This window comes from Gossypium hirsutum, chromosome D13, assembly GCF_007990345.1.
Source record: "Gossypium hirsutum isolate 1008001.06 chromosome D13, Gossypium_hirsutum_v2.1, whole genome shotgun sequence".
Classification (NCBI taxonomy): Eukaryota; Viridiplantae; Streptophyta; class Magnoliopsida; order Malvales; family Malvaceae; genus Gossypium; species Gossypium hirsutum.
The window spans coordinates 8,754,013-8,770,236 of record NC_053449.1 but is presented as its reverse complement, the minus strand read 5'-3'; the positions used below and the strand labels follow the sequence as shown (position 1 = coordinate 8,770,236).

At 33.1% G+C, this 16,224-nt stretch overlaps 1 protein-coding gene across 1 annotated transcript; it reads right to left on the bottom strand.

Moving 5' to 3' along the window:
* Nucleotides 1-177: 177 nt before the first annotated feature.
* LOC107919961 (tRNA (guanine(10)-N2)-methyltransferase homolog) lies at nt 178-3,970 on the bottom strand. Its single transcript, XM_016849414.2, has 6 exons — nt 3,642-3,970; nt 2,399-2,610; nt 1,621-1,938; nt 1,453-1,527; nt 1,280-1,354; nt 178-856 (listed from the first exon to the last, which is right to left on the bottom strand). Exons 1-6 carry the CDS (start codon nt 3,853-3,855, stop codon nt 305-307), a joined length of 1,446 nt encoding a protein of 481 aa, XP_016704903.2. The 5' UTR covers nt 3,856-3,970; the 3' UTR covers nt 178-304.
* Between the last annotated feature and the right edge of the window lie 12,254 nt (nt 3,971-16,224).

Here is a 16,224-nt window from a genome sequence, read left to right as displayed (position 1 = left end):
CTTTTTTAAAAGCTAAAAAGGGGTTATTTTTAAGAAAGAAAAAATGGTTTTTTTTAAACAAAAGTAGAGGAGTATTTTTTCAATTAATTAAGGCAACTATATATTTATTTATTTTAGACCTAAAGTAGCCAAATAAGATTTGTTTTTTCACCATTCTTTAGAAATAAACACTTTCGATTAAAAAGTGAGACAATAATTTTGTAACTTCGGTTTATAGAATTACAAACAAGAGGGGTGAAAATCAGAATTTTACCTTATTTTCGTTTTAGAATAAATATAGCCCCCTAAAACAACAGCAAAGATATTACACGTATTTCCCTCTATATTTGGGCTTTGATTCTTTGCTCAGTTTTGAATCACCAGAGTGATGAACATCTGCTGGACTGAAAACAAAAGAGTGAAGATTGTTACCTTCTTCCAACCACTTGGAATGATTCTCCTTAAACTCCAAATGTTTCATCCAAGCTGCCAACGCGAGTTCCTCGGTGTAAGAGGACGTCTTTAACATGGTGAGTAAAACCCGACTGTATCGTGAGCTAAGTATCTGCTCTGAAGTGGCAACCAACTCGAAACATGGATGCTCGGGGAAATGTTCTTCGCACGAGTCTTCTTCTCTCAACACGGGATAAAAGAATACAAGCCTGCCACCAATTACAAGCATCCTAGCAGCAAGGTCAAGCAAGTCATGCACACACTCAGCTAAGCTGTAAGGCGCAGTTGAAGGTATATGGTCTGCCCTTTTGTCATCTGGAACAGTGTAAGGGCCGATAACCCCCTTGAGCAATTTCCGGCCTCCAGATTTCCGACCACCAGCTCGAACTCCATATGGAGGATCACAAATTATTGCATCAAACACCTATGTATAAAAGCAGAGCGAAAACATCATACAAGTAAATTTCAGAATATATGACAGTAAATGGACAGCAAAGATTGCCTTTTCCCTCACAAAATAAACCTTTCAACTTTGTCAATTAATTTAGATAAGCCCTTATACCTTTATTTACACCCAAATAAGGTATATATAGGGGCTTATTTGGGTACAAGAAAAGTATAAGGGGCTTATTTAGCAAAAGTAAACTAGTCCAAGGGCTCTTTTAGTAGTTTAGCCATTAATGAATGACTGATTATGATGACATAGCGAATTAAGCAAATGTACCAGCCACATACTGTGTTTTTGTATTTCATTCAAAACAATGCCTAGATGGAACAAATCAAATTCAAATACGAATAAAGAAGGCACTAACATATTCAAAAGCAAGCAATTTTTACAAGAAATTACCTCCTTTAATCCAGGACGCCAAGGAGGAAGGTTGTTATCCGCCCTCAACAAAGCAATTGGCATCGGCAATCCGTACTAAAAGGATGCAGGGCAAATGAGCATGTAATCTCATGCAGAACTATTTGCAGGTGGGTTTCAGGAAAAAGGTATTGCTAGTTATATTGCAGATTTACCTGTTTGAAGTTGCTCCAAACATTACAGTCAGGGCCGCGCCCATCACGCACCACTCGGATGTCAATATCAGCACCCTGGATGAATTCAAACAGTTGCTGTATGATTTCCAATAATAATAAAAAAGCATTGGGATGAAGAATTCAGACTAAAATAAGAAAATAAAACACCATTGTCATTGCTCCAAAGTGAGCTGCTGAAACCAGAATGCTCCCCGTGCCAACAAAGGGGTCATATACAAGTTTCCCAGGCGCAGCCTGCGCTTGATTGGCCATTAAGAAAGCCATTTCCGCATCCATTGCTGTTGGTCCAAGATAATTTCGGCTTTTCAACTGATACGTGGGGAGAAGCTTCCTATCTGCTCCACCAACTTCCCTACCGAAGAATATTCTCCTTTGTGCTACCGGTGGAAGTCCATTATTAGTTGCAGTGTCGTCAGTTTCCATGAGCCAGAAATTGTGATCGGGGTTCTTTAAATTAACTCGACCCTGCAAACATGTTGATTACAGTTACCATAGCAAATACGATCTATCTACCTCCAGACTCTTCATTTCAATATGCGTTCTTTACATATTCAGAGATATGGTAAAACTTAAAAGAAAACAAAGCATACATGTGCTAGACAGTAGACACATACCCATCCAACATTCACCATGAGTCAAGTAACATAAAATACAATTAAAGAAAAAGCACCAAAATATGAAAATATAACATCTTTGTTGCTCGGATTCTAATTCTTCTTGAAGTACCTGATATAGGATACAATCTCCAAGGATCCTCCAAATACATGCCTGTATCGGAACACTCATTCACGAGTCCGAGTAACATATTATAACATTTTATTTTTCCTTATTCTCTACATGCCCCAGCTATGGCTTTAATGTTCCAAAGGAAACCGGTCATTCAAAGCAAACTTCAGGATCAAGAAAATCATATTAAGAACCAAACCTTGAAAGGAATATATGAAAGCCCACGAATCCGTTCATTCTGCACCAGCAGGCTCATAACCTTCCCAAAACTATCCACGGTAATCTTAAATGTACTTTCAGACCCCAAATATGGCAACTTTCGTTCATCAGGGTAGCTTTTAACAGCCTCTTCAAGCTCCTCATAGCTACCTCCTTCTCCCCAAAGTTCATATATTCCCTTCACAAGTATACCTACAAAGGGATTCACAAAACTTCAAGAATGAAAAAAAAAGTTCAAACCATGATTTTGGTCCCTCTATTGTGCTCAAAATTGGAATTTAATCATATTATAATTCAATCCTTCTTTGTGTGTAAACCCAGGGTGTCCTCAAGTCATATTGAACTTAAGACTAATCCTCATCGACCCGAGAGTTAAAGTATTCCCAACAAGTGCGCTTCCAAGATTCAAACTTGTGTTCCCACCCTCAGATGAGATCACTACAACCTTAAATTACAGCCTGTGGTATAATCCATTATGTTACTTTTACAATATTAACTAACACCGCTAACCATTCCTCTACTTTTAGCATAATATACTTTTATATTGCTCTAACTATGATTTTATTCCAAATAACTAAATACCATTAACTATTCCAATTAAAATATAAACGAAATAAGGTTAAAGTATATGCGAAGTCCATCTATTATAAGGACTAGATCAAATTAGTCCCTTTACTATTAAATGGATCAATTTAATCCCTATACTATTAAAAAAAAATCAAATAAGACCAATTTGTAACAAGTTAACATTTACTATTTAAAAAATGACATAATTTTTTTCCTTATTTGCAGTTTAACTCCAAACAAAATATTCTGTTTGCAGAATCATAAAAAGCTTTCAAACTATAACTCCTCGAAATTTAGAATCCAGAATCATTGGATTCTTTTTAATAGTGCATGTACTAAATTGATCCACTTATAATTTGATCTGGTCTCTATAATAGAGGAACATTCCAGTAACATTCACCAATGAAATCATGTAAGTTATGCAAATAGATTTTCTTTTTCAGATGTGTTTTTATCATTTTATGGGGGGGGGGGAATCTAAATCAGCATTTTAATTGTGAGGATAATCGCTGTTAATTATTAGAATTATCAGACTATGCCAAACTAAAGTAAAAGACTAAATTCCAAGTTTAAGTATAGTAGAGGGACTAAAACCACAATTTGACTAAAAGTCATTTTTTAAAGTGAAAGAAAAAGGAAGTGGCGGCAGTACTTACTTCGATTGGCGACGTTCTCGGCCACGTCCTCGGAAGGCAAGTCGACGAAATAGAAAGGGGAGTCGGGGTGATGGTGTTGAGGTAGCCGCCATTGTAGAACCCGGTTACCAGGGCGCCGTTTGTCTTCGAAACCTCCGAAAAGGTCAGCCAGGGACTCGACTTCGGGTTTCCGGTAATCAAGCAGCCTGTGGTAAAACACACATAAATACCACATCGATTAATGTTGGGGAACAGTCTTTTCTTGCAAGCTTGAAGGAGAATACCACGAATGCCAGGCCAATAACGATCCAAATTCAAAAACCCCCATACCAAAAACCCTTCTCTTTTCAATGAAGGGTCATACGGTGCCGTTTTAGTCAAAGCTAAAGCATAGATGAGTGGGTTGGATCTAGAATTGATCATGGGTTGGGCCATGTAGATACAAAATTTTAGGCTTGTTTTTCAGGCCCAGCCTGGCCCATCCTTAAAATAATTTAAAATTTTGTTCAAGCCCGGTCTAAATTAAAAATGCTAAACCTAAGCCCGACTTGGCCCGTCTGTATTCAAAATTTTTAGATTTTTTTTATATAAGAACAAATTTTAAAAATACAATACATCTAATACACTTAAACATTAAAAATAAATGTTTCTCAATAATTGAAAATAAATTTAAAAAAAGTATTTAATATTTATGCTTAAATAATCCTAATATAGGTGCAACTTAACAAGCAAATAATTCTAAAATAGTAGCAAAATTAACAATAAAATAAGAGTTATACAATATCCAAATAATAACAACAGAATAGTAATAATATAACAGTGGAATGGTAGCAAAACAGCGGTGAAATGACAACAAAACAACAACAAAATAATTGATTCGGGTTGGGCTCGGGCTAAAAATCCTACCCAAGCCCTAACTCGTTTAGAAAATGGGCCTTATTTTTAGTCCAGGTCCATTTTTCAGGTCTTTATTTTTGTCCAAACTCTTTCACTTTTCGGGCAGGCCTTCAAGCTTGGGCTAATGACCCAACTCATGATCAGATCTAGTTGGATCAATTTGGATTTAATAATTTGAGTTTTTAAATTTACAATAAGATTATTTTGGATTTAGTCTGTTTCAAGTTCAAATTGTTTTAAGTTCAAGTATTTCAAGTTTGGTTATTTTCAAGATATTTTAAGTTATCAGTTATGATGATGGATTATTTTAGCTTTAGGTTATTTTAAATTTAGATTATTTTTAATTTAGATTATTTTTAAATTTGAATTGTTGCATTTTATACTAAATGGAGTTAAATAAGTGATGCTAACATTCATAAAAATCTACTAAATGGACACTTGAGAGAAAAGCAGAGAGAAATTTTGTACCAATCAAAATGCATTTAAGGGTTATTTTTAGAAAAGTGACCTTCTTAATAAAGTATGAAAACGACTCAACTTCAATATTAGGGTCCGTTTGTTTGGCAGTAAAATGTTTTCCGTAAAATGATTTCTGGGAAAATGTTTTACTTTTCTGTAAAATGATTTACTGGAAAATATTTTCTGGTGTTTGGATGAATCTGTGTAAAATATTTTCTGCTGTTTGGCAGATTTCCTGAAAATATTTTCCAAAAAAATTGTTTTTACACATATTAATAAATTTATAATTTAAATTGTTTTTACATATCAAATTGATTTAAAAGTTTACATACATGACAAATACGATAAATTTAACAACTAAATTGTTAAAATGTCATAAAAAAGTTAAGAAAGTGTTTAAAATTAATACACCAGTACAAATAGACTCTTCCCTCCTGTAATAATTTATATAAAAACTGAGTACCTACTAAACATGTAAATCCTCACCCCAATCTTCTACAGTAGCTTCCAAAAAGAATATCCAAAGCGAATGTTAAATTGTTTCCCTTAAAATGTTGGAGACCAAATGCAAAATGGTCAACAACTACAAAATAACTAAAGAAGAGAGAAAACAAACAACAAAGTGTATGCATAACTGGAATAGAAGAAAAGAAAGGTTTATATTGTTCAGTCTGCTTCTTGCATTAGGTAACAATATTCAAAATAAATCTACATTTAAGTCATAATTTCATACACAACGTGACAAATGTAAACGATTACCTATCCCTGTAACCTCAGTTTTTATACACAGATTATAGATGATAGGTTCATATTATTATACTTTATCGTCATGGAACAACCATCTCGTCTCCTTGGGAGACCTGCCATTGCGACAGTTCTTAACATATCGATCGTTATCAGCCGGCCTTTGCTGCATAATTAGAGAGTGAATTCAGTATTCCACCTTTGAACATATAAGGCCAGATCTTAGGGAGCAAAACAAACGGTCAAATTGCTAATAATTCCAACAAACCTTGGCAGTTGAGCTTGATAACATGGAGAGAATGCTGATGTAGATAGAACTTACAGTCATGGTTGGGGACCAGCTATCATACAGAATATCTGCAAAATAGGATCAATGCAAGATTTTGAATGTTGGGTAGCTAGATAATAGACCACATGCATATCACAAAAGGGAAGTGCAAAATGGATGCTAATGATCAAGCAGCCTTTCCTGTTGTTCTACATTAGACCCTTTACATGGACTCAGAGACAAGTTGCAAAAAAGAAAAAAAATCCAAGTGAAAGTAAAGCACAGTATGTGTGTGAATGTGGACTAATTTCTCTAAAAGATGATTGACATATGTAGTTATTTTGGTTCAATATGCAAGATTTCCTTATGTTCAAGGTTTTCTATTTGATTTTCAAATACTAAGAAGTAGAGGGTTTGGTACACTCTCTTTATTACTAGCAAAGGTACATCTAATGAATAAGTGAGAAAAAAATTAAATTAAAGAGAACTACAATCAAGTAGGCATTTCTTTTTTTGCACCTATTGCCTTACAAAAAAGATTGCCTAGGTGCACCCAAATGAGGTTCACTCAAAAAGGTCTAAGGCACTTTTGTTGTCTAGTGCCAAGGTGCAAGCACACCTAGGAACATGCCTAGACAACACTAACAAAACAATGCAAAATAGATTTCTTAATGGCCAGGAAGGTTGCAATTAATCAACACCTAAAGAAAGAACAGTTCACACCAGAGTGCCAAATTCAAAGTCTTCATGAAAATTTACCTAATCACCAACACCTTGAGGATCATGTAAAGCCCATAGACACGAAAGACAAACTTTTAAGACGGACCATATTTTACTTTCTTGTGTGATACATACAACATTCTAGATGGTCAAGACTCATTCATGGCTATGATAAGTAAACTGCTCAAAACAAGTACTTCGCTAAACAGTTAGTCGCATTAAATGCAAAAGATGACCAGCCTCTCTTAGACACCTTCCAGTGAATATTTTTCTCCTAATTAATATTTCCATTAGGTGACCAAGCAACCTCTCTTAGACGTCTTTCATAACTAGTAATATGCTAGAACAGAGCATCTCCAAGCATAGGACAGCAATAAAAAAACTCAAACTCTCTAGTAAGTCACCTCTGAAAGAAAAACATGGGGAGAAACTTATCCTATATCAGTCTAGCAATATAATATGCTAGACATTTCTAAGCAAACCTTAATATACTCTCAGGCTCACAGTTTGACTAGAAAAACGAATGATGGAAATGGCAACATAACACCATAAGTGAATAGTTCCAATATAAATAGATGGCTCAAGAACTACTATGAACAATGATATAAGATGCTATGTCGATTATGTAGTTAGTCTTACATCCAAGAAAAGTGCTAATCATATGCAATACCAATGGAACATTAAATGACCTCTCATTTATGCAGATGTCATTTATTGAAATTTATCATGACAATTTGAATTGTAATTTACAAATACCACATGACTAATGGAAACAATGTAACCATAAAGGAGAGTGGGTGGATTAACTTGCCATTCCATTAATTCTTTCTGGAGTCTATTATATGCGATCTTGCTCAAAGCCTACGAAAAGCATATACTCCAAACAAAAAGAGTAAAAAAAATCAAACAAATAGAGAAACAAAAAAGAAAATAAATCAAACAAATTGGCAGACGCAACCTCAATTAGGGAAAATAGATAACATAAAAATTCTTTTAGAAAAATATAGAAACCTTGCGTGAATGATCGGATGAGCTAGTCATGGCTTCTGCACGAGCGAACTAGAGAAAAATGAAAAAGAACGGTGCCATCTGCTGTAATTTATAGACTAGGCCCTAAATGTCAATTACTATTGCTCGAGAATTTTGGAGAAAAATGTTAGTAAATCGAAAGAGCCAGAAAATTGATGGCTATCCCCGAAAAAGGCATTGTAATACAGTAAATCGGTCGATCAACGTGGCATGGAGAGGATTGGGCGCTACACTGGATTGCAACTTACCTGGAGGAGAAGATGAAGAACGGAAGAAGGAAAAGGAATGAAGAAAGGAAGAAGGAGAGTAAGCCTTACCTGGATGAAGGAGGAACCGGAAAATGTCTTACAGAAATGAAATCCGTAAGATATTTTCCAAAATTAAGGGCTTCTTTTCCCGTGTTTTGTAATTGATTTTACCTGAGGAAAACATTTTCAGCCAAACAAACACTGGAAAAGGCTGAAAAGCTTTTCCGGAAAATGTTTTACTTCTAACAAACAGACCCTTAATTATGGGAATGGCCTGAAATCTACAATGGATATCGATGCTGCCACTTCCTAAGGCGGCACTACCCTAAAATTTCACCCAATTATCAGTCAATCATTCAGATATTGATTACATTCAAAAATGATTTTTTTGTGCCACCAATTTTCTAGACAGCACATGTATGTATTTTTTGAAATACCATTATTTTCACTGGTATTCCCGGAGTAGAAAGAAAAAAAATGTAATTCTGGTGATAGCTCCAAATGTGACGGCACTAGTGTCAATAATTTCTTTATTATTATTATTATTATTTGGGTGCTACCTCTTCATGTAAAGGCACCAATTTTTGTAAAAAATTATTTTATTGGTCCAAGTTCCAAATGTGGCGACACCAGTATTTTTTTTTATTTTTTCGGTGTAGCCTCTTTATGTGGAGTCACCAAAATTTGTAAAAAATAAATAAAATTCTTGGTTCCAGCTCCAAGTGTCACACCCCAAAAACCAGTTTAGAAGAATCAGGTTAATAAATCGAGGGTTTAAGTCAGATACCGAAATTAGTGTCGTAGATAATTAGTTGAAATATAAAAAATAACATAATTAGGTTTTTATTTTATTAATCAACTTAAAACGAAATTTAATTGCGAGGTCTAATTTGAAAACAACGTGTTTTAATTGAGTTAGGACCTAATTGGAAAAAAGGTAAAATGAATTAAGATATTAATAATTAGACTTGAGTAAAAGTATTAATTATTGTATATAAATTAAAATAGGAATGCATTAAAAACTATAAAGTTAAATAAGTTAATAAAAAATTGAGTAAATGTATAAGCTAATAAAGAATAGGTAAGTTGAGCCCAAAATAAATATACACTGTTAAGAAATAAAATCATGTAAGAAATGAGTTTTAGGCTTGGTGGTTAAGTGTTATTTCTCTATCTTAGAGATCTTAGTTTCAAGCTTCTTCTTTTTTATTATTTTTTATTTTCAACAAATTAGGATAAAAACCACACTAAAACAAATATTATTTGAGGTAACAACTAAAAGAGAAATAGGCTTAGGCCTAATAGTTAGTACACTAAGTTCCTTCCTAATTGACCCAAGTTTAAATCCCTTCTTTTTTTATTTCATAATTTTGCAAAAGACACTACAAACATTAAAATATGTAATTTTTAAGTGAAAAATTAAGCAAGAATGAGCATCAGGCTCAATGGTAAGGCGTTGGTACTCCTTGAAACTAGGGTTTGATGTCACCCCTAAGGTTACAAGCCCTAAGTGTAACACCCATTACCCATATCCAACACCGGAATAAGGTACGAGGCATTACCAAAACACATACACTTGTAAATGTATTAAACCGAGTTATAAAAATTCATCTAAATTAAAACTTTCAAAATAATTAACATGCTTCTATAACTTTTCACAATATATCCTCAAAATATTATAATCATAATAATTAGAGCCTACGAGACATGATACATACTCATGCAATTCAATGCTTCATTTCCATTTCATTCAATTCGCAATTTCTCATGCTCACAATTTAAATCATATCACTAGCAATTTCTATTTAATTCACGTACAATTCAATGACATTAAGTTCAACACTAATACGTATTTACCATTTATCTCAATGTTTATCAATTATACCATTCAATAACACATTTATGAAATTCTCAATTTTGCAATGAAAATATCACTTTGGCTTAATTAACAACATCATCCTATTATAAATACACAACCACTTATCCATTTGCTTTAATTCTTTTGGGCTCATTTGTCACTTAACATCCTTAATCAAATTAGGGAACGGTTACGGAAAATTAAGTACTTCACTTCCTCTTGGCCATAGTATAACTATGGTCTTAAATATGATCATTTATCACTTGTCCCTGATCAGATAAGTGTAGCTAGGCTACCACTTATCACTTTGTCACTTGATCAGATAAGTGTAGCTAAAGCTACCACTTATCACTTTGTCACTTGATCAGAAGTACTCAAATCCGGCGTTCCGCTCAATTTGATCATTTATTCAGTTTTCGCATTTTTATTTTATTCTCATTTCAACAATAAATATATATTTCATCATACATTATATAATTCATGAAATTAACATTTAATCATTAAATTTCAGCCATATGAACTTACTATTTCATTATCTTTCCACACTTGTTCCTATGCACATCACACAAGATATAAACATATCATTCAACCATAGTTGCAAGCTAGTGTATTTAAACATAACTCTTTTTGGAACTAACCACATGATAAATCATTCATGACATTATTTCATGCCAAATCATATACCGAATATACCATACACACATACTATGAAACTTCATTTTCACACATGAGCTTAAACCATGACCAATAATACAAAAATATAAGCATCATTCATATTTCATCGTTTATCAGTTATAGTCAAACATATGACCAATTATACACAAATCATTCATATATTTCCCAATTTTCCTCCACCTCCTCTCCATTCCTCATCCTTAATGTGTATAACACATTTAAACAACATTATTCGTACTTTCACTATTTTCTTGTATGTAAAATTCAAGCTGTCTGTCTAAGTTAGAGTCACTAAATTATTTTTCCCTGCAGCTACAGAACTCCAAATTAAGATTCGTAAATTTTCCCCGAAACTAGATTCACATATCTTTTTACCATAAAAATTTCAGAATTTTTGGTTTAGTCAAATAGTACAGTTTATTCTTTAAAGTTCCCCTATTTCGCTGTCTGACAGTTCTGACCTCTCTTCACTAAAAATTAATTATATCATTGTAAAGAATTCAGATGATGTTTCCATTTATTTATTTTGAAAATAGACTCATTAAGTATTCTAAGAATATAAACTATAACTCATAATTATTTTTGTAAAATTTTTAACAATTTTCCAAAGTCAGAACAGGGGATTCCGAACTCATTCTGACTCGGTCTAGCTAAACTTCAAATATCTCAAAATTTACAATTCCATTACTTACACCGTTTCTTCTATGAGAAACTAGACTCAACAAGCTTTAATTTAATATTTTATTCATCCTCTAATTCAATTCTCACAATTTTTGGTGATTTTTCAAAGTTAGACTACTGCTGCTGTCCAAAACTGCTTTAGTGTAAAATGTTGATTACCATTTTGCCCCAAATTTCACAGTTTATACAATTCGGTCCTTTCTCAATTAACCCCTCAATTAATATAATTTTCTAAATTAATACTTTACCTAGACATTATAAGTTGTTTCACAACTATTGAAATTCAGAATTTCCACATATAACTCTATCTTCAAACTCTTCTACTATTAGGTCCCAAACATTCACTTTCTATTCAATTCTTTCAATAAAATCAGCATATGAACAATTCAAAGCTCTAATTCCATGCTAAATCATCATATACTTCCAGCACATATTCATAGCAACTTTCAACTTCTTTCATAGAATCAAAAACTAATGAATTCAACAAGTGGGCCTAGTTGTAAAAGTCACAAAAACATAAAATTTTCAAGAAATAATCAAGAATTGAACTTACCTGCTGTAAAAATAGGAAGAGCCAGCTTAAGGAAACCCTTCTATGGTGTTTTTGCTAATGAGAATGCAGAAAAATAGAGAGAAATCTAGATAATTCCACATTGGTCCTAACTTTATTAAGTAAATTTTGTAATATTCCAATTTTGCCCTTAATTCTCCTTACTTTATTGCCATCCAGCCCAAATAGACCTTGGGTCTATTTGCCTTTTAAGCCCTCTTCCTTTTTATAATTTAAGCTATTTAATCATTTCCCATAATTTTGCATTTGTTACAATTTAGCCCTTTTTGTTAAATTAATTATCGGAACTTTAAAATTTCTTAACGAAACTTTAATACTAACTTTTTAACACTACATAAATATTTATAAAAATTTTTATGGCTCAATTTAAAATCCCTGAGGTCTCGATACCTCATTTTCGATTCTAATTATTTTAATATTTATTTCTAGTGTACTATTCACTATTTCAAAAATTTTCCTAACTTCACATTTAACTTATACTCACTAAATTAATAATATTTTCTACCCATTTTTTGAATTTAGTGATCTCGAATCACCGTTCCGACACCTCTGAAAATTCAGGCCATTACATTTTTCCTCGTCGGATTTGTGGTTCCAAAACCACTGTTCCGACTAGACCCAAAATCGGGCTGTTACACTAAGAATTGACTCAATTCTTTCCTAATTATAATTCATATCTTACTATTTCTCAAAATTCCAATAGAATTAGGATTCTACCATCTTCTTATCTTATTTTCCTAATTAAAATTTCGATTTCCCCCTTTTCAAATCCTAATAGAATTTGTCCTCCATCCTTTTATTTATTCTCTTTTTATTTTCTTTCTATTCTCTTTACACCATATTTTCATCTTTCTCACTATTGATTGTTTTGCTTTTCCAGATTAAAACATCTTTCATTCAATCATTCTTTCTATCAGATTTGTGATTGACGTCAATAGTATCTATATTCTTGCCAAGAATTGGTAAGTACATCTTGTTTCTGAGGTTTAGATCCCGAATTTTCGTAATATTACTATTTGACGCTAATCTTATGTTTGATTAATCAATCCTTTATGGTTCTTGCCAAAATATTTCAATGTTAACTCGTGTATAAATATAGTTTGAATGACCCGTTTTAGGTGCATTAGATCATATTTGAATAGTGAGAAACGTTGATTGGACTCCCAGAGATAGGTGTGTGCTATTTTACAAGTGAACCAGGGTAAAATCATGCCTAAGATAGGGCCACACGGTTTGCCTCACGGGCGTGTGGATTGCACAGACACTCACACGGCCATGTTCCCCTGAAACCTTAAGATAGTTTGAATCGCAAAGGCCTAAGACCCTCTACACGTCCTGCCACACAATCGGGTCTCCCTTGTACCTTAATTTTGTAAATTCTATATGGTCCCAGGCCACACGGTCGTGTAACCCCTCCAATGACTTAGACCTTTCCACATGGCCTGCTACATGGTCATATGCCCCCTATTTTTTAAATTTTACAGTTTTACCCAAAAATTTATGATTTTTTCAATTTAGTCCTTAAATGGTTCCCAAACTATTTTTAATGTTTTATTTTATTCAATTGAGTCCTTGATAATATAAGTAATACTAGAATCCATGATCTAATTGACTGAGTTAATGTTATATAGATATTTGCATGAATGGTGAATAATACCTGCATTTGTGATTGTACGTACAACATGCCTTATGTTACCGTTAAACCAAACACTTAATAAGCGTGACTTTTGGTATTGAGTTGATCTGTTATAAGCATATTATTTGTAACTATATTGAGCTGTTATAAGCATACTAATTGATATCGTATTGTTCTGTTAAAAGCATAATTAAATGCTACTGTATTGATTTGTTTGAGCTTGTCATATTGCATTGCATGGGATGAGACTATATCTACGAAAGAAGTATTAGCAGCTTGTCTGCACCGTTTAATGGATTATCCACACCGTACTAGCAACTTTTATTTGCACCGAATTAGTGGTTTACCTATACTGTATTAACTACTTCTATTTGCAAATGTGTTGTGCATCCACAACTTATTAATAGCTCGTCTGCAAAAATTGTTTTATAAAAAACAACCCAGTGGTTTATCCACATCGTACTACCAGTTCATCTGCAACGTTAGTGATCCATCCACACTGTGGTGTAAAGGTAAAGAAGTTTTGGGAACTCCTATTGTGGTGTCTAGTGGTGGGGTAGGAACCTTTGTACTATTCAATTGAAATTCCATTGCATCCATAAGTATTTACATGACTATTAACACTAAGATAAAATGTTGATGAAGTGATCTGATTTAACGATATTTTGTATTGCTATCCAATTGTGATTTATTTTTTGAGTTAATATTCTGTATGAATTGTATACTGTTTACACTAGTTTTCTTGTGACAGAATCACATTGTGCTTCATAACTCACTCCCTTTTTAATTTCCATTCTTACAGATAGCCCATCAGGTTAGGACGCGGACACGACATATAGAGGGCTTAAAATTGTTTTATTTATATGAATGTATTATGAGGCTTATTATTATAATTTATACTATTTCAGGAACTGTACTATTTTATTTATTTTGTGGCATGAGACTCATATTTAGGTTTTGGTTTTTAGTTAACATGCATGACTTTTAATTTTTTTTAAATGAAGAAATAATGATTATATTCAAGTATGCACTAAATATAGGTTTTATTAAAACTAAATTGAATATCACTTTTTCCACTGCTAAGCTATAAACAAATTTTGGGAAGAATAAATAAATTGAATAAGTTTTCAAAAATAGTCATCGTTACAAGAAAAATGTTAAAGTTAATCAGTTTTGATAACTCGCGAGTTTTTCCAAAAATAAACTAAGTTTTCTTCTAAAATAAATAATCGTCTAAAAATTATTTTTTTATAAAACCCCGATCGCTACTAGGCCATTTTAGTGGCTGATGTAATCCCCCGAATTCGGGTCTAACGTCTAGGTCGAGTTGGGGAGGTTACACCAAATTTGGTGGCTAAGGGTGAGTATTCAATCAAGTCTAGTCGAATCGAGTAAAAAATTCGAGTCGAGTTAACGAATCCTATTATTTATACTCAATGTTGCGTTTATATGGATCAATTATTTAACTAGTAGACGAATTACAAGATTATTTAACTACATAAACAATATAATGGTTTTCCGTTTTAACTTAATGAGTAAATATTTATCAAAATAACGTAGTTTGCCTTTTAACTTAATAGTTTTGACTTTTAACTTTAGAAAAGGTAAACATTTATCAAAACGACATAGTTTTACATTTTCTTATTTGGATTTTCGAGTTAAACCAAAAAATTTAATTTTTTATTCGAGTTGATCTGAATAAATTAATTAACTCAAATAACTCAAACTATTTAATTCAAAATTTAATTTTTTTATTGAGTTTTTCGAATCGAATCGGATTTTGCTCACCCCTAATGGTGGCACTAGTATTTTTGTTACTTTTTCGGTGCCGCCTCTTCATGTAGAGGCACCAAAATCTGTAAAAATAATTTATTTCTCTAGTGCCAACTCCAAATGTGGTGGCACTAATAATTTTTTTTGGAATTTTCAATGCCGCCTCTTCATGTAGAGGCACCAAAATCAGTAAAAAAAAATTTTCCCTGATGCCAACTCTAAATGTGGCGGCACCAACAATTTTTTTTTTGAAATTTTCGGTGCCGCCTCTTTATGTAGAGGCACCAAAATCAGTAAAAAAATTATTTCGCTGGTGCTAACTCTAAATGAGGTGACACTGATAATTTTTTTTTACTTTTTGGGTGTCGCCTCTTCATGTGGAAACACTAAAATCAATAAAAAATTTCTTAGTGTCAACTCCAAATGTAGCGGCACCAGGTAATTTTTTTTTAGGTGTCGCTTGTAAATGTGACGGCACCAAAATCAGTATGTTTATATAATCCCTCATCCCGGGCACAGTTCATTTATCTGTGTTTGTTTTTTCACATTTGTTGCTAGTTGTTGAAGAGAGGAGAGAAAAAAGACAGTCTTTTTTGTAGTTGGAGTATAAAACATAAAAATTGTATCGAAGATGAATAACCAAATTCTCATTTACGTTCATTTTGACGGAATCATTTTACAAAGCGCGGTTGGTTGTGTATTTGAATATCGCCAGAATGTTGGAATGAGGTTCAATAAAAATGTAGGGGTGCAAGAAATGAAAGAAAGGATTGGTGCCACAATAACTTGGATGTTGTGGGAGGAAAATGTCCAAACTATTCTACATATTTCCAATTTCTTTCAATCCGTTGAAATTTCAGCAATGGAGCTTGTAGACAAAGAAGACTTTGGCGCAATGGTGGGAATTTATTGCTCGAATGGGGATGACAACACTAAATCAGTTCAATTGTTTGTCGAGTTCGTCGACCTCGAGCTGGTGTTCAAGTACCCAATTGAGTGCAAAAAAAAACAGAGGCTTAATTGCTTTTTTTGAAAATGTTTGAGG

What these genes read in the sequence shown, in the direction of transcription:
- LOC107919961 (XM_016849414.2), bottom strand. Translation starts at nt 3,855, where the DNA reads ATGTGGTATTTATGTGTGTTTTACCACAGGCTGCTTGATTACCGGAAA. An exon ending in CGAGAACGTCGCCAATCGAA is followed by an intron (nt 2,611 to 3,641) that starts GTAAGTACTGCC and finishes ATCCCTTTGTAG; the next exon opens with GTATACTTGTGAAGGGAATA. An exon ending in ACTTTGGAGCAATGACAATG is followed by an intron (nt 1,528 to 1,620) that starts GTGTTTTATTTT and finishes GAATTCATCCAG; the next exon opens with GGTGCTGATATTGACATCCG.